Source organism: Streptopelia decaocto, assembly GCF_964273445.1.
Source record: "Streptopelia decaocto genome assembly, chromosome: 1".
Classification (NCBI taxonomy): domain Eukaryota; kingdom Metazoa; phylum Chordata; class Aves; order Columbiformes; family Columbidae; genus Streptopelia; species Streptopelia decaocto.
The window spans coordinates 190,516,813-190,543,772 of record NC_138663.1 but is presented as its reverse complement, the minus strand read 5'-3'; the positions used below and the strand labels follow the sequence as shown (position 1 = coordinate 190,543,772).

The 26,960-nt window shown below is 38.0% G+C and overlaps 1 protein-coding gene across 3 annotated transcripts in view; it reads left to right on the top strand.

Moving 5' to 3' along the window:
- WASF3 (WASP family member 3) overlaps positions 1-23,482 on the top strand; it is a 65,887-nt gene extending 42,405 nt beyond the window's left edge. For 2 of the 3 annotated variants that reach the window (XM_082057204.1, XM_082057203.1), the window contains 7 exons: positions 3,628-3,762; positions 7,376-7,529; positions 8,967-9,084; positions 16,926-17,092; positions 17,948-18,211; positions 19,815-20,182; positions 20,902-23,482. In XM_082057204.1, coding sequence (XP_081913330.1) covers positions 3,628-3,762; positions 7,376-7,529; positions 8,967-9,084; positions 16,926-17,092; positions 17,948-18,211; positions 19,815-20,182; positions 20,902-21,059 — 1,364 coding nt within the window. In that variant the 3' untranslated portion in view covers positions 21,060-23,482. Of the gene's footprint in view, positions 1-3,627; positions 3,763-7,375; positions 7,530-8,966; positions 9,085-14,901; positions 15,078-16,925; positions 17,093-17,947; positions 18,212-19,814; positions 20,183-20,901 lie in introns of all 3 variants that reach the window. The other variant, XM_082057205.1, reaches the window with a different exon arrangement.
- The last annotated feature ends 3,478 nt before the right edge of the window (positions 23,483-26,960 follow it).

Sequence of the window (26,960 nt, the reverse complement as noted above, 5' to 3'; positions counted from 1 at the left end):
AGTAACAGCCTACTGCTTCTGCTTATTAAAAAAAAAAGGTTTGGGGAGGAGGGAAGCATGATTATAATGTTAATTAATCCAATTACAAATGGGTGGATGGAATCACTGTTTTCTGCTCCATGCTGTGATAAAATGATCATGTCCTGGGTGAATTCCAACTTACAAAACACCGGCTCGTTCTGTGGGATGTTTCATTCTTTCCCCAGGACCCCGAGGTGCAGCGCTGGCTCCCTTTGGGGTGGCCATAGTGTCTTTCGGTGTCTTTTTAGAACTAACAGCCAAATGCTGGGTTATGTCATTCTTTACCTTTTCTCCTTGGTAATGCACGTTCAAGGTGTGGAAAATTCTTACCCTTTTAATGCACTGTACATCTTTCTATTAACTTGAACGTGTTTTTCCGTGAACTTGTGCTGTGGAACAAGGAATGCAAAGGGAAGTTGTACTTTTTAGGCTCAAATATGTGAAAGGAAACTAGCCAAAGCAATGAACACTGCTGGGTTTCTGGTCCTCAGACAAGCTAGTGTCATTGTTGGATTCCTCTTCTGTTACAGCACTGAGCGTTTTGACTGCTGACAAAGGATACCTTTGGGACAACATATTTAATGTGTTAATGCACACTTTTTTGTGTGGTATGTGAAAATCAATTAATTGAGGTGGTGTCTGCTCTCTGCTAGAGATGTTATAAGCTGATGTAGCAAGATGGTGTTTCATGTAATTGCTTGCAGAACTTGGGCAGAGGTATTATGATTTCAATGATTTGTGAACTACCAGTCTCCAGAAGTGTCTTGCAATGCTTGGAACTTTATTTTGTGAGCAAATAATCTGCTCTGTGAAGATGACTTGGGGAAATGCTAGAAAGAGGCACTTCTGTTAATTGACATCAAAACCTGTGGGGAGTGGGGATTTGGTGAAGCAGCCTCATGAGTGAATTTCCCATCAACTACTTCTGTGGTTGGAGGGAGCCTTAGAATGACAGACTTGCAGAATTCCTTTGTGTTTGTTGTTGTTTTTGTTTGTTTTCAAGACGACTATTTCGGTTTGCTTGTATGTTGGGAAGCACCTTGTGTTTTTAAATGGCTGTCTTAAAGTACTGAAATCAGCTCTTAAGTTGAAAGCTACGTGCTTGTAACTTCAGAGATTTTTTTTTTCTGCTTCTTTCTCTGTTATTGTTAAAAATCTAATTAAAAATGGTAATATAGAAAACACTACGGAAGTATTACTTTATTTTTACAACCTAGTGCATCACATTAATCAGAGTAACGTGTTCCAATATTGCTTTACCATGTCACTGTATTTGCTGACAGGAGATTTACAACCTGTCTTTCACTTGTTTTAAAGTAGCAAGTGTTTAAAAAAAAAAAAAAATTGAGTTCAATATTAAAATAAATATGTTCCCATAAATCAACTTTGACTTATTTTGCCTCCTGAAAGATAACTGGCAAGCACTTGTCTGCTTGACTTCTCTAGGAGTGTTGTTTGATCCTAGAATGTGGCAGTTCTCCCTCAGCAGGCTGAGCTCCTTACATTGACTAATGTCCATTAAACTTTATTGATGTTTTGAGCTCTGAGTACTGGTGGCTGAAGAATGTAATAACCTGCTTTATTTAGCTGCAGAGTTGAAAAGCTTATTTGTTCTATAGCTTGGAATAACCTCTTCATTTGCAGCAACTAAATCAAATGGGGATTATAATTGAATCTCACCTGGCTGCTGGGAAGCGCTTAGGAACACTTTTAGTGTGCAGGTGGTTGGACACTGGCACGGGTTGCCTGGAGAAGTTGTGGAGCCTCCATCCTTGCATGTATTCAAAACCCAACTGGATGGAGTCCTGGGGAACCTGCTCCACCTGGCTATGCCTTGAGCAGATGGAATAGGTGATTTTCACCCTCACCTGTTGTGTGGTTGTGCGAGTTCTGCTTTGGAGGGCTGGGGATTAGGAGCGGGTAGGCAGCTCACCTTGCATTTCTACCTTCCACATATGGATGAGGCAGAGCTTGGATACACCAAAATACCCAGCATTTTGGGTTAGTTATTGGCTGATCTTATGTTTAGTGAAGAAATCTGTTACTGGTAAAGTCTTCCACTCAAAGCGAGACAATCAATATTTTTTTTTTTTTTTAATTTGTAATTCACCAACAGTACTTTCAGATACTGTTTTAGTGGTGGTGTTCTCCCAGGTGAATGATCCAAGAAAGGGGCAGATGCTGTTGACTTCCCAAGGGTGGCTATTTTTTGCTTTGAATTATGGTCTCCAGATGTTCACAGGATGAGATCTTGTCCGAATTTTTGTCAGGTCTGTTATTTATTTTTTTTTGTAAAATATTAAGGTTGGTTATAGGACCCAACTTAAAATGTCAACAATTGCTGTTCTTTTGGAAGTGACTCTCATTTAGGTGGTTAATGCATATTCCATATTGTTCCAGCTACTAGATGAAGTTTCACTTTACCCCCTCCCCTCCATTTCAGCTCTTCAGACTTGTCTTTATACAGGTCATAACAAGATGAGTTTAACTTAGAAGTAGGGTTTAAAAATCTATTTTTGTTTAAGAACCATGGAAAACTGATGGTTTGTGGGTGTCTTGAGGGGGGTGCTGGCTGCAGAAGTTGTGGAGAGGAAGATCTTCAATGAAGCAGCAGTAGCTGGGTAGGAGGCACTGAGACACAAGAAGGTGCAGTACTGTCAGCTGAGTGAGCAGGAGCAGTGAATTTGGGAATATGACATTTCTAGGGGAAGTTCTTGGGCAGGAAAAGTGTTAAATTTGGGATTCTGATCTGGAGTGGTTGAGAGGTTCAGGCTGGGGCAAAAAGAGTCAGACTGTGGGTGAGGGTGCATAGTACTTTGAGGAAGGGAAGGGAATGGGCACGCACAGGGATCTGTGGGCCAAGAGGGTGTTGGGTTTATCATGTGGCACTCCTGTCCATGGCAGCACTTCTAGGGTGGGGCCTGAGCTGCTGATCTGACCTGGACATATCCACACATAGTGACTGAGAAAAACAGAACAGCTGAAAGGGAGGCTGGGAAGGTTGTAGGCTCCTCTTCTGTGCCGTATCGAGTTCAGACCGGCCGTGGGTAAACAGGGTCAGTGCCTGCCCTCTCAGATAACTCCAGTCACAGAACGTGTATCCAGAGAGGATTTGCAGAGGTAAATGGGCAAGCTTGCATGAGGATCCTGGTTTTTGTCCGTTTCATTTTGATGTTGGCTTGTACTTGTACTTATAATTAAATCTTAATGACTATGGACTGCAAGATTTTAGATGTAAAAATTTACTTCAGAAGCTTTTATGGGTAGTGATAACTTTGGGCCTTTGTTTTCATCACAGAGGAAGGTTTTAATGATCAGTTATGTGTCAGCTGGCAGTAGTTCAGCTCCACAAGGATTAAAATTTGAAAGTCTCCCTGTTTAAGTAGAAGACTAACCAGGATGTCCAGAACAGACTTAAGGCAGCATTTATGGTATTTTGAGATTTTCCTACAAATCTGTTGCCCAGAATTTTGCTCTATGACAAATTGTGCTGCTGTAATCCTGTAGCTAATATGTTTTATTAATAACTTCATGATATTTAAGCCATTTGTCTTGTGTTTTGTAAGCCTTTAGCAAAGGTATTTCCCTGTCTATTTTCTTACACAGGCAAACATGCTGAAGACATATTTGGTGAATTGTTTAATGAGGCCAACAGCTTCTACATCAGAGCAAATTCTCTTCAAGACAGAATTGATCGCCTTGCTGTCAAAGTTACCCAGCTGGATTCAACAGTAGAGGAGGGTAGGTAATTGCATGAAAGTATTGAGCCAGAAGTGATGTTGACAAGACCACAGTATTTAATTACACAACAATCTCTGTCTTTTCAAAGTAATCCTGAACCAATATTTCATCTTGTTTTCACAGTAAAGCAAGCCGGGAAAAAATCATGTTAGGAGAGTGAGAAAAAATATTCTGGAGTTGTATAACTGTCTTCATTTTTGAGTTAGTGTTACCTCAAGAAGCCCCTGTAGTAATGGAGCCATTAAGCTACATTTTTCACTGGGAAAAATTCTAGTTTGTGAGTGTAATAAATCAGAAGTGAATAAATCTAGACCTTATATAAATCAGAATACTGGAAGAAGTTTGAGGCAGTAGATCTACTTATTTCAGGGTAGGATAGTCACAAACTATGTTAGTAGTGTCTGTTGTTCAGTCTTCTAAGATCTTATAATACTTTTCACCTAAATGAGGCACTGCATGTTTGCATCAACTAGGTGAAATTCCCTAGAAGGTTCTAGTCACTAGAAACAGTATTTCCTTTAAAATGATGTTATACCCTCGCTTGCTTATGTTTGGTCATTAACTTCATAAATACACAGTGAAAACAAAGGATTTAAGTAACATCAGTATGTTCTTTGAAAGCACTAGTTTGGGTAAGTAAAACATGTTCCTCTGTCTCGCTCTGAAAGCTTTAACATGGGTGTTTGCTTATGGATGCAGTTACGTGTCTGAGCCAACTACTGCATGTACTCCCTATTTAGATAATTCCTGACATTTAGTAAAATAGAAAAGCTTATTACATCAGGACAATAGTGCAATACTTAGTGGTAATGCTACTTGTGATATATTTAATAGTACTGTTTATATGGTTTATATATTACATTGAATATTTACATTTTTATAGTTTGTGTTATTTAATACTACTGTTAATACCAATATTAAATGTTACTGTTGATATTTAATAGTGTGATATTTGGCCATCCATTTTTAGTGTGTTACTGTCTGAAAATTATTAGATGTCTTCTTTTTTTTTCCTGGTGTTGGAACATATCAACTGGTAGGGTATCACAATTGATACCAGCACCTTTCTTTAGCTGTCTTTGGAGGTCAAGAGCTATATGGGAACATAAATGAAGCTTTTAGGGGGTCACTGTTCAGCCTAGTTTTTGAGGCATGTTACGGTGCTAATATGAGCAAACTAGGTGATATTTGTACACTGGACTTGCTCCATGCTGAGGTGGATGATGTCAGTCTTCATGACTTTCAAGTCCAACATTTTTGGAAATGCAGTCCAGTTGCTTTTTTTTAAAGTCTCATTGGTATTATGCAATACCTCCTGGCTGCTTTTCAGAGTTTGGAGAGTAATTAAAAGCATCTTCTTGGAAGGGGAAACTAGTGTACAGACTGAGAATTTAATCAGTTTTTATTTAAAATTGATAGCAGTTATTACTCTTGCATTGCTAATAGTCTTTCAAGTATTTATATATATTTATATATATATATTTATATATATTTATATATATTTATTTTTATTTCTATATTTTTATTTACATTTATATATATATAAACTGCTGTTGCTATAGTGCTACTAGGAAATTTTATTAGCTATTTCAATGTAGAAGTTAAAGTCCCTCTAGCAGGGGTGTCAAACTCATTTTCACGGGGGGCCACATCAGCCTCGCGGTTGCCGTCAAAGTGCCGAATGTAATTTTAGAACTGTAGGAGTAGTTACATTTATACAGTCCTAAAATTACATTCAACCCTTTGAAGGCAACCGCGAGGCTGATGTGGCCCCCTGTGAAAATGAGTTTGACACCCCTGCTTTATAGTATTTCATTGTACTGTCACTAATAGTAGATATATTTCTGGGTACCTTAGGCATTTAAATGTCAGTTGCTAGGTTGATTTTTAAAAAGCACCCTATAGATTTAATTGCATCAGTGATTTCTTACATTCTTAAGTATAACCAATATTTTGTGTACATATAAAAATATTGTATATATAACTAATACTACAGTTGGAAAAACAATACAAAACCAAACCAAACATTTTAAAATAATTGTGGTTGTTTTCAAAAGCATATAAATAACTTACACTAAAAAGCCCCAGAAAAATGAGATTTGTGCTCTTTTGAATGTCTTCCTTCAAACAAGAATGTAATAATTCATATTTATACATATGAAAAAAAACAGCCTGAAATACCTTACTGCCTTACTTACTTTCTATTCAAGCCTGCCTGTATTTTCTCAAAGACACGTTTTGATACTTCAGAGTATGTGAATGGGAGAACAACAATTTGGAATGAAATATTCCATTTCTAATTTTTTGCTCTTTTGAAAGCTGTGGAAGAATCTAAGTCATTTTGGAATAAGAGGCGAAACCTCAGCACAATTACCAAAAATACTTGGGTAGAGAAGTCTGAGTGGGATGTGGTTTCTATCATGCCAAAGGGTAACAATGTACTTCACAGGGTCTCTGTCAAACTTCATGCCTTTTTGGTTTTGCAGGTCACCATTATATTAAATTTTTGCCCAGTCCTGTTCAGTTACCATGTGAAATTCTCTCAGTTTGTTCTCAAGACTTGATAAATTAGATGAATGGGCAAGAAATATTAGATGGAATGGCAATAAAAAGAAAACAAGCCAGTGCATTTGTTTGCTCTACTCCTGCAGCTCACACAGTTGTAAAACAGTGGTATGAATTTAAGAAATGGTGAGTGTCACTGTAGACAAGCCAGTGAAGACTTCAGTGCTCTGTTCACCTGCAGTCAAAAACCTGTATTTCAGGTTACCTGAGAGGGGAAGAAGATGTGGAGACCTGACTGCCACTTTTAAATTGTGGTTGGAATTATCTGGATCCTTTTAGCAATGTTCACTCCATTTCAAGAAAATTTATATTAAGAATGAAAGTCTTGTGAAAAGTGACAAGAACAATAAAAAACAGCTTAAATCTTTCATTTGAAAAGAAAGAATGAAAAGGCTAGTATTTTTTCCCCAGAATTGTGTACGTGAAAAGATAAAATGCAAGTATGCTACTGGACTGTATAAAGCAGGTAAGTATTTCTCTCTATAGAGAGATGATGAAAACTTAAGATCAAGGGATGTTCAGTTACATGGAAAGCTTTTTGACTTGAAACATGGTAAAAGATGTGGAAATCTCTCTCACAGGAGGTTGTGGAGGCTGTACTTCAGTTACACATTCAGCTGCATTCTAAGTTTATGGATACCACATGTAGTTATAAAACATGCTGTGTCAGAGGAATACCAGACCTTGCATTTCAGGCTTGAAGCCAGTCTTTCTGCTGTTATAAGTCCAGGTTAAACCTCATAAAAAGAAGAGATCATGGGACATCTGCATGGGGCAAGACTCTTGCATCATCTTCCAAGACACAGTCCATGGTTTCATTATTTTAAGTGAGGCTCTGGACAAAATGGGACTTAAATCTGATTTATTATGGTAACTCCTATATGCCTTTGTGCTTAAATGTCTTGATTATCCACTGAAGAAAAATCTTTCTGTTTTCATTCTGTTATACATTTTGTTGAAAATATTGTAAGTAGCTAGCATAAAACAGACTTTGTTTATCCACTTATATTTATTTCACCTCTGATAAATGTATTTCTGTTTCTAACAGTATCATTACAGGATATCAACATGAAAAAAGCATTCAAGAGCTCAACAATTCAAGATCAGCAGGTAGTTTCAAAGAACAGCATTCCTAACCCAGTGGCTGATATTTATAATCAGAGTGATAAACCACCACCTCTGAATATTCTTTCACCTTATAGGTATGGAAATATTCATTGTTTATGTTCTTGTACTTTGCCCTTTATTGCTTAGTTGTATGCAGAGAATAATTACAGCAGAAGGGACAAGCTGTGTTGATTACTGAGATTTGTGTTTTTGGGGACTTCTCTGTTCATGGAAACAAAAATTGCTATTACCACGCTTAAAATCGTAAGATGTGCCTAACAAAAATCAGCATATTTCAGCATGTTGCATAGCAGCACAGGATCAGAGAGCAAGGGCTGTTGATTATGTAAAAAATAAAAAGGAAACTAATATACTAAACTGCTTTCTTTGGTTCACTTATCCAGAAAGTTGGATTGATTGCTTTTGCTGTTCCTCTATTGCCCCTCTTCCCCTCAACATATACATACACGTGCACATGGCAGGATCTTTACCTTTTCCTGGTTACTTACTAGTGAATAAAAGAGCAGCAAGCGGGACTTTGTTTCCTGTTTTCCTTTAGGCTTGTTGTTCATGAAATGAGTATAATTTGTCTGTTTGAAGGCTTGTGGACAACATGTTTGTACTGCATCCTTCAGCTTTTGAGAGGACCTAGATTGTGAGGTATCTGTGCAAAGCAGGCACTCAGTCTGCAGTAAATTATTTAATTTTTTTTAGGAATGACATAGCAGAGCATTTGCAGCTTATTTTATTTTTAAGAGGTTTTACTTGAAAAGTAAAAGTGTTAGATTTATAGCTGGGGGACACGTTTTTGTGCCACTGCTCAAAGTGAAGGCAGTGTGTGATTGTCCATAGGTGTCCAGTTAGCAAGAGTTATCAGTCAGCAGTTCTGCACACTTACGTCCTACATTGTATGTGGATGGCTGTGTCAGTGACCTTTATTGTTACACCTGTTTTATTAAGGATGCTTTACTGAAATTTACTTACATTTTTTTCCTTGGTAAGTCTTTTACATCTGCTGAATCGGAATTATTTGTATTTGCCTTGGACAAAGCTTAAACGAACTTCAGCTTGAAGTCTGACCAAAGCTGTAGGGATGGAAGAGTTACCCCAGTAGCCCCTTCAGTGGGTTAGGTGTTCGTAGCAAGGAGATGAGGCACACATAAAATAAGGGTTTGGTAATTGTATGACCAGGCAGTGTGCAAGAACTGCTCTCTGTACCCTGCTCCAGCAGTTTTAAGGATTCTATGTGCTGGATCTTCATTGCTTTTGATCTTCCTGGTAGAAATCAGTATTTGGCTGCCATCAAAATTTACCCAGGAAGAAATTGGGACTACCCCTTCCCTTTGAAATTCTTGGAAAGAGTCAAGTCAGTTGTGAGCTGTAACTACCAAGAGTGGCATTTAATGCACTTGGCACACCGTCATCCTGTAATGCTGAAGATATAAAACTTGAATGATGTCAAAGGTGAGTTTTGTTGCTTTAAAAAAATAAAAGTTCACATTTTCTTAGCTTTCCTTCTACTGTATTTCCAGGGATGATAAGAAAGATGGATTGAAGTTCTATACTGATCCTTCCTATTTTTTTGATCTTTGGAAAGAAAAAATGTTACAAGATACTGAAGATAAGCGAAAAGAAAAGAGGAGACAAAAGGTAAAAGCAGAAACGTAACAGCAAATGTATGTATTACAATTTTGTGTATGGTTGTTCAGGCATAAATTGCTAGGTCATAGTTAGTGTGCATGGAAAGACTATTCCTCTTTATACATGGCTGTAGGTTCAGTTGGTTCAGTTTCTGTAGCTCTGTACTCTCTATTTTAAGAAGTTGTAAATTGAATTTTAAAAATTAATTTTAGGAGTACTGTAGTTATCTTCCAAGAGTCTTGCTTTAATCCTTTGCCAGTATCTGCTTATTAGTACACAGCAAACTGGCCCTGTTGTGCTTCAGAAAAACACACTGATTAAGTGGCCAAAAAAGGAGTTTGAATTATGTTTTCCTTATTTTCACAGAGTTTTGTTTCGTTTTTTTCTTAATACAGCAACATCAACTCCTGTAGCAAAACATGAACTTATCCAGAAAAAAATATTTTGTTGGGTTTTCTAGTTCCTTGATAGTAAGTCTTCACTTTTCTATACCTGCTACAAGTTGGTAAGGTGTTAATACACAGAAAAGTTGTTCTGTGGTTTGGCAACAGGAGAAGATTAATTGTAGGAGTCATATTCTTTGTTTCATTTAAGTTTAAAACAAACAGAAGGCTTCAGGATCAGGCTCTGGAGTATCCTCAGCAGTTTGATCCAAGATGTGTATTGCGATGCAATCAAGATTTTTTTTTTTTTTTTTTTAATGGACTTCAGTTTTGAATGAAGAAATCAGTAGCTACTTCTGCAGCTTTTTTGTTGTCAATTTTTTAATCAAAACTGAGGCCTTTCAGATTTGTGAAGGTAATGCTGAAGAAAACCCAGAGCGTTGAAGCAATGACTGCCTGTCTTGTCTAACAGAAGGTGCCCTTTCGGATAGGATCAGTGAGAGATAAGGGATTTAAAATAAAAGGAATCCAAACAAGATGCACAAACTGCTCAGAGGAAATAGAAGGAAATGGCTTAGTTTTCAGTGCACATACACACATATATACACATACATGTGTTTCTACACCTATACATATATATTAGCATACCTATAGATGTGTAATATGAGCATGTCTCATAATATCAGCATATGTATACAGGTATTATACATGTGTATATACATTATGTCAAATAAGTGAATATACATGCTAATGTATATTTGTGTATGTACATAATGTGTATAATACATGTGTGTATATATATGCTAATATGTATGGTACTTGCTTAGAAATCAAATTGTAGGGCGTGACTGGGAAGCTTTATTACTCTGTTTTTATCAAATTCTGATTCTGTGTTCCTGTTGGTAAACAAAGCTTTCTGACTACAGCATTTTTAAACAAAACATGAAGACTACTTGGTTTAACTAAAATGTTTTGTGAGTTCATGGTTTTAAGAGTTTTGGAAGAAGTGAATCAGATCTTCTGTTAGGAGTAGGAGTCGGTGTTTTCAGTTTTGACAGGCATCTCAGTATTGAAATATTAAATAGAGTAAAAAAAGCTGAGTAAATAATTCCAGTAGAAATTACAGTCTGAAGCAAAGTAGTCACTTAATTATTTGTATAGTTGTATACAGATGTATATGCAAGGCTATTAATCCCACTATATTCTCACTATGATGAGTCACAGAGCTGGTTAAAAGACTGGAAATAATTAAAGCAGCTTTCATTCTCTATTTTTTTAAAAAATTTCATTCAATATTTCTTTATGAAAAAATATTAGGGTTAATTACACCCTTTGAGTTTTTTTTCCTCCCACGTTTTTTGATTCAAATTTAGATCTTTTCACTAGAGAGAAGGATAAAAAGAAACTACCAACTGTTAAGTTTTTCATTCTGATTTAATATTAAAAACAAAAAGAAGGAAAAAATGCAGAAACTTTTTAAAAACATTGTAACAGAATATTGCTTGAAAAATCTTCGATAGCTTAGAGATTTTTACAAAGCCACTTTACATGTAAACTTGCTTTTAGACTGTATTTTAAGCATCACTTCTCATTTGCATCCCCATTTTTTTGGTAGATTTTAATTTTCTTACTACAGTCTACAAAGCAGATATAAAGTATGCTCAATTCCAATCATGTAGGATTATGGTCATACATCTACAGTAATACATCTTAATAAATTCTACCTGAAGTGCTATTTGATTTGATAAAATATATAACAAGACCAACTGAGAAGAAAGCAACATAGATTTGAGATTGCATGGATAGGTGTCATTTCAAGCTGGTGTGCAAATGAGTTTTCTGTCATCTGGAGGGTTTGGGTGGGATGTCTCACAGGCACCATTTGTTCCACGAGGTGCTTGACACCCCGTTTTCTTTTGTTCTTGTCCTTATGGTGGCGGTGACCAGGAATGAATCCGGAACATCTATTAGCCACTTTGTGGCTGAAGTTGTATTTTGCATTTACTAAGTGAGAATTCCTTCAGCAGTTTGTACTCTACAGAAGCACAAAATTGAGAAGCTGTGCAGGTGAAATAGATGTATATTGTTCAGCAAATTATAAACTAGGCATCCAAATGCAGCCCTACTCAGCTGACCAAATATAGCTGGTTTTTAACCTCAATTTTTCAAGTGGTCGGTGAAGCCTGCGGGTACTCCTTGCACCAGAGAATAGGTTTTTCCAGTATTATTTTGATGATTTCCCTTAAATGCTTGAGCTGTTGCAGCAGCTCAAGGAGTTTCATTTTCCTCCTTTGAAATATCACACTTACTGTTTCTGTATTCAGTTTAACTGAAGAAATCTAATGCAGGCTTTCTCTGATTTGACTCTTTCAAGTGAACTTTTTCTCTGAAGAAAACTCATCTTAATTATCTGATTTTAAAATCTGTTGTTTAGTCTCTGTTTGTTTTCTAGTGGTTTTTTTATAATTTTTTTTACTGTCAGGCTTTCAATAGATCATTGCCTAGGAGTTCAATGGTGTTAGTTTTGACTTTTGCATATATCAGTAATTTTTTGAATTGAATGACCATAGTAAACCAGTTGTTAACCATTGGTTAACCAAAGGGAAGTTGTTCTGCTTTGATTTTTCTTTTTTTTATTGTTCCCCATTTCTTCTGAGCAATGCTTAGTTATTTAAATAAGTAGGAATCTTGAAATTTGGAGGGCTTGTGTTTTCAAAAATAATTCTTGATGACTTGTGATTGATAGAATCTTGTAAATTGATGAAGTCAGGAAAATACTCTATGCTCATACTTCCATTTTTTTGAAAGTATTGCAAATAGTTGCTGAAGCTACTTTCTGTTACTGGCTCTAATTCTTCATTAAGATGCTTGAAATATCATCTGCTAACTTTTGATGCAAGTGTCCAACTTAAAATTAACCCTGTTTGAGGGCTGTAATATGTTGTGTTTGCTGAAGTCCCTTCCTGCCCGCAGCTGACCGATGCATAATAATGTATATAATAACCTGTTTCCTGGCTTAACCTACAGCACCCACTTGTCTGCCACAGCTTCTGTTAAAGGAGGTGACTCTTCTTAATGGTGCTTAACTTTCCAAAGGATTATTTCTAACTGTAGTTACTTCGAAAGGCTTCAGCTCCCCTAGAACTCTGTCATTGCTCTGGGTACTGAAACTAGAGCTGCCTCTGTTTGTTGAAGTAGCGAAAGTCTTACTGGAACAACTTAAATCTGCTCTATTAGAGGTGTATGTACTTTTGGCAGCTGCTAGTAATTGGCCTGCCCCACCATTTTGGAGGAAATAGATGTATTGATATAATATTTAATGCAAAAATCAATACCAGTAGGGCTTACTGTTTGAGTAAAAAGGGGTTCCAGCATCTTTATTCATTAGGACACTTACAGATGCTGGTCTGGAACAGCCTACCCAACTGAAATCTGATCCAACAAAACCAAACTAATTTAGTGTTTATTTTATGTTGTTTATTTATACATGCTTATGTATTTACCTTTTTCAGAAAAAACATAGTGATCTCTTTAAAACCAAATTTTTAAATAGGTGATTATATATAAGCAGTTATGTAAGCACTCCAGATTGTCCAAGATTTGTTTCAGAATGATTGTCTTCAGAGCAGCATCATACATTGATAAAAAGTTGGATATTTACCTTATCTAGAAACTTGCAAGAAATACGTAGTTGTGACCTATAGAGGATGGAGTTACTCTTTGGTGAGAAGAGAAAAATAAAGTGTATTTTCAGTGAACCAAAAGGCTAACTTGTACTTTCCTCTCAAATCTAGCCCGATTCTGCTCCAGTTCCTGTAGTGGGGAATTTTGATGTGAAGGAGAAAGTAAAGCCTTGCATAACCTGGATGAAAAAGGGTGCGATTCTAAAAAGTTCTGGGAGGAAACAGATTTTTAGAGGAAGTAATTAAGAACCAAGGTGATAATCTTGACCTAACATGAGTCAGATTAAAAATATACTCACCGCAGGGGCCAGGATTGTGTGAATGTTGTCAGAACATTGTGATGTTGAACTTCAAAAATACTTTTCTTTGTCATTCTCAATGTTAGCAGATGTGGATCATCAGGTCCCTCATAGCAACAAGCATGAAGATCCAAAACAAGGACAAGCAAGGCATTTAATAGATTTTTAGTTGTATGCTGCCAAGTACATTATTTCAGAATTATTTACTCGGTGCTGTTTGACAGTTGGCATAAAATACCTGTGTTCCTCTGTGATGTGCCTTTTTTCTTTTTGGTGAGACTGGCTTTCCAGCTATTATCCCTTACTTCGAAGGGAGAGATTGCACAATAAAATGCTTGCGTATCAGCATTTTACCAAACTCTTCTCTAAACACAGTTGAATCTGACTCCATTCGCAGAATATCAATAGAATTTGTTACTGAGAAACTATTTTTCTTGCAGCCAGAAGCCTAATACCAACATGTTTAACCTGTGTATGAATTAGTAATGTAAGGTGTGGGGTCTAGAGATGGTTAAAAAAAACAATCTAACTACTTCATAAATGTTGAGAAAAGGAGAAAATACCCTCTTCAGTTTTTATTGAGTAAACTTGTTTCTCTACTGAAGCACCACTATGGTTTTTATGGTCACACTGAGGAGTCAGAGGTAGGCGAGGATGACATTCCAGAGGTGTGAAAGCGTCGAGTCCCGCTGTTAGGAGACCTTAGTGATAGATTAACACTGACATTGATTTGGCCTGAAATTGTATAGAAAGAGGGTTTTTTTAAAAGTTAAACAGACTGATTTGTCGTGAAGCTACCAAGCTGTAATACACAACTGGCCTGAATATTACTGACGCATTGCAGAGAGATGAATTGTCATTCATTTTTATATGAGATAATGGGAAACAATTATGAGGAAAAACTAGGAGGAAGTTCAGTAATTAATCAGATCTAAGAAGGGAGAGGAAGTTAAAACAAAAAAATCATTTTACATAGACTGTGAAATAGCAAAGTGTTTCTTCTAATTCTTCCATACTTCCCCACGGCCTCAGGCAATTTTGACCCTAACAAATAACCAAAATAACCCTGAACATTTTTAACATGTTCTCATAAGACTGATTTATGGGAGGAGGAAATGAGAGGTTCTTCAGGATGGTCTAAATATGTGAAAAACTAGGTCAGAAGAAGTTAAACTTTAAAAATCAGCCACATTTCTGTCTGTATTGGGAAGGCCAGTAGGTCGCTATCACATTGGCCTGTCCATCCTGCAGAAGGGCAAAGCAGAGTCATACTCCTCATGAGGTTCGTAGCTTAAGGAGATATTCTCATTTTCAGTGCAGAGAAATTTTATGAACACTTGTCTTCATCTGTAAATCTGGTCTTATTTTCATGCGCTCTAACTGCATTTTAACCAGCTTTTTTCCTTTGCTTTTTTTTTTTTTCTCTCTTTGCATGCTTTATTTCTTTTGTTTGAACATTAGGAGCAAAAGCGTATAGATGGCACCACCCGTGAGGTGAAAAAGGTTAGAAAAGCCAGGAACAGACGCCAGGAGTGGAATATGATGGCATATGACAAAGAGCTTAGACCTGACAACAGGTTGTCTCAAAGTGTGTACCATGGAGCATCTTCCGAGGGATCACTGTCCCCAGATACTAGGTCTGTTTACAGCAAAGCTGTTTGTTATACCACAGTTGTATGTTCAGAAATACTGAGTAGAATTAGGTGTTTTCACAGCCTGGGAATAGTTAGAATGGACCAAACCTACGATGCATGTTTTCACGTTCTTCTCAAAATTACTTTAAAGCACGAATAACATTACAAATTCTGCAATTAATGATTTTTTCTTCCTCAGCTTCAGATGAGCGTTTTGTCATCATAATGTTATGCACTGTAGTGAAATAAGTGTTTGCTGTCTACTTTATAGTTGATCTTGTAGTTGTAGCTGTGAAAGCATTTTAATCTGTTTCCACTAGATAACATCAGTACCTCTTCCTTCATGTCTAGTTATGCTGCTGATAGCTTAATAAATATTGTTTTGTGATCAGCTCAGGCATACTTTTGCCTCTAACAGAATGCTTTAATGGGGGAACCGGTCAGCTTTATTAATGTTACATTTGTCTAAAAACCAAGCTACAAAACCAAATGCAACATTATTGCTTAAAACAGCAGAAATCTCTGTTTACGGAGTCAAGCAGCAGAATTCACCTTCGTTGTCTGAGATTCCCTTTGAGCTCAGTGGGAGTTACCTTCTTCTGGCATGCGTGAAGTCTGAGTTGGTTCACTAGGCTGGTCTCACCAGAGGGTTTTTCCCTCTTACTTTGTCTGTCATGGTTAATTGCTAGCAGTAATGTTAGGAATATCTACTGGAAAAAGTGCATATCAATTTAGTGTTTAAATTGTTGAACGGCTGGGTTGAGGAAGCAGCCAGCACTGCAGAAGGGTGGACGGACACCTGCAGTCTGCTGTCCAGTGGAGATTAATTTAAAAGAAACAACAATCTACTGAGAGCTTCATAATGTTTGCGTCTTTGTGAACAGTGATCATCTTGCAATTGAAACAAAAAGTTTGAAGAAAATTGCTACTGCTGTTTCAATAATGTATTCAGACCCCTTCTCTCTAAAATCCTTTAAACACCAACATTTTTTTTACAGTTTCTAATGCAAAACCTTGTCTCGGGTTTGTCAGTCTGTACTGTTTGACTATGCTTTCCATAGGTTGATCTGGTAAAATGACATTGGTGTTCAGCTGTCAAGTGCAAGATGTGGATTTTTTCATCATCTCAGAGTTCTGCCTTTTGCATATTTTGAGTCTTTTTCTGGCCTCAACATGTTGCTTTCCAGGATGCCTGAGTTTAGTCATACTGAAGTGGTTTGTTTCTTGTCTCCCAACAATGTCAACATGTATTTGCCTATTTGCAGATATCCATAATACATGAATTTAGTAGGATTTTTTTAAGCAGAAATTGTAGGATGCATCATTATGTTTCTGTAGATGTGGTATGACAGATACCTTGTACTTATGTAAGCCTGTCAAATTTTATGATGTATGGCGAACTTTAAATTTCAGTGAATCAAATATCAGTGATTGAATCCTGAAATGTGTGTTCTACATGCATGAAGGGTTAACTTGGTGGGTAGTAGTGAGGTGGAGAGAAAGTTTGCTATTTTTTTTTATCCTGGGGTAGTCTCAGCTGTAGGAACTAAGCTATTAAAAACCTCATACATATAGAAATAAGTACTGGTTTCAGAGATACATTTATGCTGACAGCTACGTGCAGGGGTTTATCAGTCATGTCCCAAAGCAGTGTATTTGGCTATAGTGCGATTCTTTTTTAATGCTAAAGTGGGAAAAAAAACCCAACCAAACAAAAAGACCACAAAAAAACCCAAACAGCTCATGTTTCTTCTTGTTTGCCAATTGTAAGACTTATGCATTAAACATTGACATCCAAGTGTCCAGACTGTGGCAATTTACAATGTATTTGTTATACTTATTGTACTTCAGAGGGAGAAACACAAGCTGAATCCAAACAGAAACCAGCAAATTAATGTGAGAAAAGTAAGAACAAGAAAAGAAGAGTGGGAGAGAAGGAAAATGGGCATTGAGTTCATGAGTGACGCAAAGAAAATGGAACAGGCAGGAAGCATGAAAGAGGACAAAATGCCCAAAGGGTTTGTTGTTTTGTTTTCCTCAAAGCCCTGGCTTTTTGTTGCTTACCTTGCTTCCCGTCTTGCAGATAAGTGCATCAGTTTACTGTGTTCACTAAAAGCCAGGCTGCACGATTGTTCATTACTAAAACAACTATTTGTGGTAATGGGATGAAAAGATCCTTTTGCTCCCTCTCTTGGGCTTATTTGACAGAGCATCCTAGACTTTGTATCTTTATGAACTCTCTGCTCAACTAATATTTGCACTTCCCAGTTTCTCTAAGCCTTTCCAGTGAAATTAATTGTGCAAACAAAATAAAAAGTGTTTTCTAACTTTTGAAATTGGTTTTCTCTGCCTTGGTGAAATATATTCCTCTGCATAATCGTAACTGCTTGCAGTATTGCTTTCCTTTTTCTGCTGCCATTGTTAACTTAAAGCAGACCTGATAAATGTTATTGTTTCAAACAATGGGCTGTCAAAAACGTTGATGAAAACAATGTGCCTCCTTACAGCTACTAAAGAACTGCAAAACCTGGAGAAAGCTCTAAATTTTTTTGCCTTTTTTAAAGTCTGCCTGTAGGAGGACATTCTGCATGCAGCTAGTATGCTGAAATATTGAAAACATTCAATTTCAGTCCTTTTATTCTGCCTTGTTAGACTGATTTATTTTCAAGTCATGTTAAGCTGAATTATGATTTTGTGTTGCATTTGTTCTCGTGCTTTCTGTGAACTTAAAAGGGAGCAGTGCTTGATAATCAGGGGGTCCTGTTGCAAGAAAAGTAATTCTGATTGCATTCTATTTAGCTTTTCTTGTGAGCTCTTTAGATAATACCTTGTTAGCACATGTAATCTGTTCTTCTGCATCCATTTACTTTTAGGTCCCATGCATCTGATGTTACAGATTATTCTTATCCTGCCACTCCGAATCATTCCCTCCATCAGCAGATAGCAATGCCTTCCTATGGAGCAGGAGATGGTGCACAGTACATGGCAGCGTCCCAAAGCCACGAGCATGAATACAGACCACCTTCCACCACTGTACGTCACGCTACCTTAAACAGACCTCAGCAACCACCTCCACCGCCACCCCAGCCTTCAGATGGCCAGCATAGCTCAGTACCTGTGGTACCAGCAGAATATGGGTAAAACTCCTCATTTATTCCCATGGATTCTTGACAAAGCTAGAGGGATGCATGTTTTCCATAACCATCATAACACATAATGCACACACACAAAAAGATCCCAAAATACATTACTTATCTCCCTGGGGAGGACAGGAAAAAAAAATGGTGTAATTTCTCTGTATGAACTGAATTTAAGTCAAGAAATAGTGAAAGCAGAAATAATGAATTGTGTATCGACTGTGGTGTGATCAATATGCTGGTAAAATATCAAGGGTTCCTATAATAATATTAAAAAGGAGATAATTTTCCTGTAAAGTGGAAAATAGTTGCAGTTTGAGGAACGGTGCAGAAAAAAGTATCACTGAATGTGATTAACGTGGCAGTCTGTGGTGCAGCCTTGAAATTACTTCTTTAAAGGAACTTAGAACAGCGTTGGAAGGGATCTCCTCAGACACAGAATCAAGTTCCCTGCTGCCACAGACAACTTCATAATTCAGTATAGGACCATATCAAACTCCTGTGTAGATATTGCCCCTGAGTGCCTTCTGAAGGCAGGCTTGCTCCAGGGTACTGGCTCTCCAATAGCAAGAAAACATGTGTTTTCTAACCAGTCTGTGCCTGTTTGTTCTTTAGTGTAAATAGCTTAAACTTTCAAGTTGTAACCCCAGAAAAGTTGTAATTGTTCTTGCTTCTGTTGTTTTAAATGAAGCAAGCCAAGGTTTTTCAGCCTCACTTCTTGTATCCTGGGATGGCATTTGCCTGATTCAGCACTGTCATGCTGTAGATGACTGAGTTACGTGATTGATTGCTCCAATGTACATTTTCCTTTATTTCCAGTTTATAACAAATACTTGCACTTAATCTCCAAGTGCATGATGGGTGTCAGTGTATTGGAGTTGTCATACACTGTGTATCACTGAACGCCATCAGTAACTTTCCTTCAACTCTTGTCCCCTATATCTAGTTGTTTACTTACTTCATGACTCCTATTAATTCCCATTTTTTTCTGCTTAAGAATTCTTTGTGACAGTTTAACAAAGAAATTAGCTCTTCCCTCTTCCTTGCCTCTAAAGTATCACTCAAATGTATCAATTTAACTAAATAATACTTAAATTGATAAACTTGACTAAAGAAGCACATGAGATGCATGATATACCTTTGGGTAAATCTTTCCCTTCATACTTTCCATTGTCTTCCAAGCCCATCTCTTGTAATCTCTTAGTATTTGTTCTAACACTTGGTCTTCTTTAGAAGTGATATGTGTGGTCTGCAGTTTTCTTGGTCCCTTCTTCATCATAGGCATTGTACTTTGTATTCTCACAGAGTAGATGCTTAGTAACAAATATAGCTTTATATTTAACTAAGTAGGAGTATTAAGCTAAAATCTTACTCTGTGGAGACGAGAAGGACACTGCCTTTAACTTCATCATCTGCCTTAAATCTCAATGCATTGTCAATATTTGAAAATTAATGTTTATAATCACTTGTCTATTTAACTCATCAGTTTAAATGCTCTTTGCTTTTTGTTTTAGCTGAGGTTGGATGAGAGCAGTTTAAGGGGTGATGATTCTTTAAGTCCTAACTTTGATTGCATTAACCACTTTTGTTCTGTTTTACTTAGGATGCTTCCGGCTCAGATGGTGGATTATTACAATCCTGCAGGTCCTCCCCCTCCTCCTCCTCCCCCTATGATTCCTTCAGCACAAACTGCATTTGTCAGTCCCCTTCAGCTTCCTGTGCCACCTTCCCATTCCGGACTGGTGACCGGTTCTCCATACACCGCCACTCATCCCCCTCCTTCTAGTGGGCTTGTTGTCACTGCTCCCCCTCCGCCCGGCCCCCCTCCGCCCCCGCCAGGCCCCCCAGCCGCGGGTCCCTCCCTCTCCCCCTCCCCAATGCACGCTCCTCCAGCCGAGGCCAAGCGCCATGAGCCTGCGCAGCCGCCCGTGAGCGATGCTCGGAGCGACCTGCTTGCTGCCATTCGCATGGGTAAGAGGAGGCTGCGTCTTAGCTTTATTTATTTATTTCAATTTTTTATATTTTAAATGAAAGCTCCGTGTTTCCAAGTGATCCAAGCCCATGGCTTCTGTTCCCAGCTGGGCAGAATATCATTTTAGAGCCTAGTTAACCACAGGTGCCATTCTAACATTCGTCAACCCTGACTTTGGATTTTTTTGTTTCTAGTGCCTAGAGATGTACAGCTTTATCTAATCTGTTCTAGTGTTTGATTGGACATAATCAAATGAAAAAAACGGCACTTGTGTGTTATTATGTAAAATAGCCAATAGATGTACATGGATTTTTGCTTCTGTTCAGAACCGAGTTATCCAACATCAGGCTTCAGCCCACTGGGTTTTAACCAGTGACTAATGGCTGTTCCTGGCTTCGCTTACAATATGGAGCTGAAGGTCTAATGATATTTCCAAATACACTTATGAAAACTTTCATCTTCAGATCAAAAGGACCTCTATGGTCATAAACACTTAGTTTTGCCATACTGTTGGCAATTCTAGAAATATTTCATCTCTGGCAGTGGATTCCAATCTGCCTTTTTTGTCTTTCTCCCTTGCTCAAGGAGGCTCTAACAAAATGTTTTGTTTTGCTTTCTGTTTTCTGGATATATTGTTAGAATACAAAAAACTTGCCAATAACAATATGAAAATTAAAATCTCTTGTGCAGAGAACTTTGAGAGTAATTGTCTCTACAGGAATTCAGCTGAAAAAGGTTCAGGAGCAGCGTGAGCAAGAAGCAAAGCGAGAGCCTGTTGGAAATGATGTGGCAACCATCCTTTCAAGACGCATTGCCGTGGAATACAGCGATTCTGATGATGATTCAGAGTTTGATGAGAACGATTGGTCAGATTGAACCTGGTCCAAGCCCAGTAGCAAGTTCATAAAATACTTGGCTTCAGTGATTGCTTTCTTAGCAAGACATAAAGCAGGGCATTAACATGTGTTAAGGCTAGTGATCGAAGTGCTGAAATTGAATCGGTATTATTCAGAATGCTGTAGCTTAGCAACTCTGGTAATAATGATGTGATTACGCTTATGCAGATCAGAAACTTGTCTTACTTTCAGTATTTACAGCATAATACTTAAGTGCCACTAAATGTAGCAAATCATGTGCTGCGTGCAAAACATGCTGCAGTTGTTGCACTGTTACGGAACCAGCATTTTATTTTACATTCCAATCTTGAAGGGATAAAATATATTTTTTTGACTTTACATCTTTTAATTATGTAAGCAACTTAGATACTTGTGAATTGGTCTGGTTGTTAGTCTTTGAGGGCAGTTTAACTACCTGACTGAGTGAAGAGTTGACTTCCATAAATAAGACTTCTAGCTTTTTTTTTTTAGTTACTAATTATGCCCACTGTAGTCTGTTCTTCATAATTCCTGGGCTTAGGGATTTTTTTTGCCTACAGAATTGATTTCATATAATAGTTCTTTTTATCTCAACAATGTAGCAGAAGATGAAATGTATGCTTTGAAGTGTGAATCCACATGATCCAAAATGACCATTTTGTGAGCAGAGCAGATATGTAGGAGTCCAGCAGTAGGTTGCTGGCTGCTTGTTGGGAAGTGTGCTGGGGCTCTTTGGGTGGGTAGTGGACACATGTCCATGTTACAAATGAAAGTTAAAATACCTGTAGACCATTTTAGTTTTATGATACAGATCAATGGGATGCAAAGACTTCAGGGTAGACCTGATAGAAGCCGTATGGTTATTGCAGTGTGTAAATGTTCCTCTGTTATTACTGAAGATTGGAACTTTTATCAGTCCAAATCTAGCAATTGGACACATTTCACAAGTATTAAACTTGGTCTTTATGCCTGTAGGTATAAACATTTGTAAATAAGTTTTGTTGTTGTTGATTTGTACACCTATAGTCATGACAGATTTTCTGTTCCCTGTAGCACGTTTACTCAAAACTACTATTACTTCGAATGTATTTCTTTTCCAGTCCATCTGTTGATAAAACATGGGCAGTTAAAACAGTTTTAATGGCTGTTTAGGTACTATGCCATATATATACATCTGTTTTCTCCTTCCCTAGGAACAATTTCTGCCATGCTCTCAGTTTTCTTTTCACAGTACAGTATTAAAATGTTTGAGTTTGGTTTATTTTATTTTTTTTTTTCCCTTCCTTCTTCTGGACGTAGAGTTGGGCTGCTGCTTTGCCTAATGAGGTTTTAAAAAAATACATTCATAGTATGGGAGAATTCTTTCCTTACCATATTACAGTTTTAATCTTTGTAACTGAAGTCTCAGTAATTCCAGGTGTAACACTGGGTAAAGCTCCTTTGTTCTGTGAGGCCCTGTCTGTTCTTAAAAAAAAAAAAAAAAGCATGTAAAATAAAAAGAGAAACGGGAGACTATTATCTAACTTGTGTTTACACAATTAAGTTTTAGTCCTGAGAATGTAACAGTCTAACATGATGTTTGCATGCAGACTATTGGCTACTTCGCTGCTGTTTAATCTGCGTATGATCTTCCAGTCTGTGGTGGGTGTCTTTGGTAGGGTGGTAACACGCTGCCTCAATGTTGGTGTTAAAATTTACCATGTAAAGTAAGACCGATCTCTGCATAATAGTGAACAACTACGGCTCCCATTAGTTGGTGCCAGCGGAAGGTGCTCCCCTCCCTTTCAGCTGGAGCTGGTTTTGTCTTTGCCTTAAAACACAGAGCTGGAGGCTGCTTTGTTTGGTGTCCTGCAGTCCGAGTGTCCACCGCAGAGCACAGCGTTTAGCCCACGGCCCCATTGTGGTTTTCATCCATCTATGAGAGACGGTTTGTTCAGATCATCAGGGTGCGCTTGCAAAATGATTCTTTGGATGGGGAGGCTGAAAGCGCAAGCGGGACACAGCGTTACATCCCCGTGTCGGTGGGGAGGGAACTGGTGGTGTTCTTTTAATGCATGCTGACGTGGAATATCTCAGCAGAAAATTCTTTCCAAGCTACTGAAATTTCATATGAGAGAAGATATATTTTGTGAGCACAGAAGTTGGGTGTGTCTGGAATTTTGTAATTAAATGTTAATTTTAAATAATAAACGTTAAACAAGCAGTTGTGACCAGTTAAGATAGTGTAGATTTTTCAGTCATAGTAGCCAACCCGTTTTTCTGAACCTGCAATGTTGTCATTTTCCTTTCAGTATTTTATTAATAAAATGTGAGTTGAATTTAGTGATGTAAACTAACATAATTCCAGGATGTTTTTATCAGTTTTATCATACTTTGGATTGTGAATAAGTAACAAATATGAATAAAATCTCACTTTCGAGCCTGTCTTTCTTTCCTGAGATTAGTAAGATTAATCTTTATCCCTTATCAGTGAATAATGGAAGTGGAAATGTGAGTCTTCCAAATGCCGGCTGTGATCCCAGGAGCAATGGTTTTACTGGGATGGAGACCGAGCTCCACAAAACCAGACCCCTTTAAGGTACTGTTGCTTCTCTTGACCTACATACTTATTTGTTCTTTTGCACCTTGATGCAAGCTCCACATTGAAGTTCTTGGCTAATGTAAATAGACATTAATTTCCCTACAGGTAGCTTTAATTTTCTTCTCAGGGAAATGCATGAACACTTTGCTCGCAGAAAGAACAGTGCAGAACGTGTGAGTTCATTAGCAAGGCCCCTCTCCCACTTTTTTAATACGGGAGAGTCTTTGTAGGTTAATGACACCAAGCGCTATGTTGTAAAATGCAAACCCATGTCTGCCTAATGCAAACAGATCTGTTTAATTTACTACTATATTACACAATTGGTTTACGTAGTTCTTCCCAGTATGACATGATAAATAAACAGACTTGTTTATGTATCTTAGACTTGGTTGTTCCCTGGGAAAAAGAATTAATCTTTAATCTGCTCAGCTGAAAATTCCAGTCTCTGTGGCACTTGGTTCATATTTCACTGAAATTTTTCATCTATGACTTGAACTTAATTCAGCTAATTTAGAACAAAGACACCAATTCTACATAGAAACTGAATATATGAGCTTGCAATTTTGGTTCAAAGGCTGTCTCATTAAAGCATTTATAGCTGCTCATTTATCAGTTGGAGCTGGAGTTAGGACTGGTGATCACGTGGTGTATTTCACTGACAGCTCTTCCAGTTGTCTTTTGAATGATAAAACATATTTCCGAGTGACTAAACTGACATCAGTTGGGTTTTTAGGTACTTCAGATTTCTCTGTACTAAGATGAACTGCATGAAGAAAAAGAGCTTCGTTTTTATTGTAAGAGGTGCATGCTGTGCAGAACAAGCTCAAAATGGAGTTTGTTTGCAGAATGCAAATAGGGTTGGGAGGAAGAGAAATGACTCCCTGGGAAATCAATTCTTGTGATTGTGTTTTGCAGGTATGTTATCTCATGTGCCAGGCATTGTTTTAATCATAGAAAGGTGTTCCCTTCTGTTTGAAACAACACACCTAAGGATATAGCAAATGTGTAACTTCTGAAAATCTTTAAAATCTCACTATAAACTGATCTGAGTATAAACCTGGTGATGAAAATTTCATTAGAATCTTGTGGCTGGAAGCTGAGGTTGCGCAAGTCAATCTTGAGCTACTATTTCCTAGCAGCAGGGTAAAAGACATACTGGAACAGCTTATCCAAAGATGGCTTTGACAGTGATATTTTTTAATTTAATTTTTTTTTTCTTCTTTTTTTTTCTTCCAAGTGTCAATACCCCTTTTCCTTTACCAAAATTAACCTGCTGTAGTTCACTTTGGGTAAAGTTTCTTGCCCCGTTAATTCTGAGTTCGAGGTGTTCCTGATACCAGGACGTACATACGTGCACACACACACAGAAATCTGAGGATTTTCAGCATCTTGAGGCAGCTTTGTATTCATGCATTTAAACATTGTCAGTGTGCTCAGTGCTGTGTGGGGAATGAAAGTGAATGATGAACCCTGCTAGGATCCCTCAGGGCCCGGCATCTGTCACAAAGCATTTGGGAGTGACTCGAGCTTGTCACTGAACAACCTTCCCAGTTCCCTTGCATGTGGGAACTCCTGGAAGGGCTGTGGGTTTCCAATCAACCATTGTCTGTCATTAGAGGTGAATAGAAATAATAGGAACACTGGGAAAACGTTTCGTTACAAGACGGGAAGAAGGGATTTAATATTTTGCTTTCTGTAGTAATAGATGGAGGAGAAGTGTTTCTTGTGTGCAGTCAAGTATCTGTAGGTTTCTCTGGAGAAATGTGTTCTGATCTGTGGCTGACCAAGGTAGGCATTCTTACACCTGGAAAGCAGTCTCATAAGTTTGTGCTGGACTGGGCCTTTTTTCAGCTGGATAAGAAGATAAGTAGCCCTTGAGAGATTCTTAGCTAAACATAGTAGTCTCTTTAGAGATTAGCTCTTACTGCTGCCGACAGAGAAGTTCTGATCTAATTAGCTGGAGCAGGGAGGACCTCAGCGCTTTTCTCATGGTGGGGTCACATGCAGAGCGCTTTGGAGATGAGAGCTGAGGGCAGCTCTTTCTGAGGTGTCTCAACAGCTTGTCTTCGATATGTTGCCTTTCCAAGTCACTCAGCGTTTTCAATCACTAACGCGCTGTAATATCATGTGAAAACTCTCTGCCCTGCTGAGCAATCACCCATTGCCAAAGCAGTGTGGGTTAGAGGAAGGAAAAAAGGGCTGGGAATCTGACAAAGTTACCCTAATGCCAGTTAATACGGGGCAGTATGTCCCATCTGCCTGTCAGAGGAGCCCAAAACAGGAGTTCTACCAACTGTACCGAAGGAGATGGCAGAACTCATCTGTTTTCTCTGTTTTTCTTTAAAATCAGGCTGATGCATTCCTGTTCAGTTTTCTGAGTAATCCTGTTGTTAATGTTTTATTTCTCTAGCAAATTTAATTTTCTAGTCCCTTATCAGTTACCTGTCTCTGACTTGCTGAATGGCAAGTGGTTCCACTTAAATTTGAGAAGAAACTTCTTCTCAGTGAGGGTGACAGACACTGGAACAGGCTGCCCAGGGAGGTTGTGGAGTCTCCTTCTCTGGAGACAAAAACCCGCCTGGACACATTCCTGTGTAACCTCATCTGGGTGTTCCTGCTCTGGCGGGGGGATTGGACTGGATGATCTTTTGAGGTCCCTTCCAATCCCTGACATTCTGTGATTCTATAACTCTTGTATAGGGTCATAAAAATGTTTCATCCGACTGTGACAAGAGAACAGTAAGGTATGTAATGTGTGCAGCGCTGTTGCAATATATACATTGAAATACTGACATACACTTGGATCTTGATTATAAATGTCAATGACTCCCAGGAGCACATGGAGTTTACTTAAACTGGTGGATCCTGCTGGCTCATTGCTCTTCCTAGTGACCAGTCACTGATTTGCCATAACTGCTGAAAACCACCATTGTGACATTTCACAAATCTTTACAAAAAATATGCAAGATAGAAATCAGTTGGGTACAAGGCAACTATCAGACAGATTCTTACCTGGAAAAAAGTTCTCATTTTTCTTCATCCTCTGTATTCTCTTCAAAACCCCCAGTGACTGTCAAGCCATCCTTTGCTTTTTAAATTATTTAAGAGCCATCTTCATTCTTCAAGTTGTTCTGTCTAGGAAACTGAATCAGGTCTACCACATGCTTTAAGTAAAGGATGCTCCATCCCTCTCCTCTGGTGCTCCTCCTGACCTATATTTCTTGCTACGTTTCTAGAATTTATATGAATGATTTATATGGCATGATAGACTTTATACTTTGCCAAAAGAGATAATAAATCCTTACTTTAGGGATTTTCAGA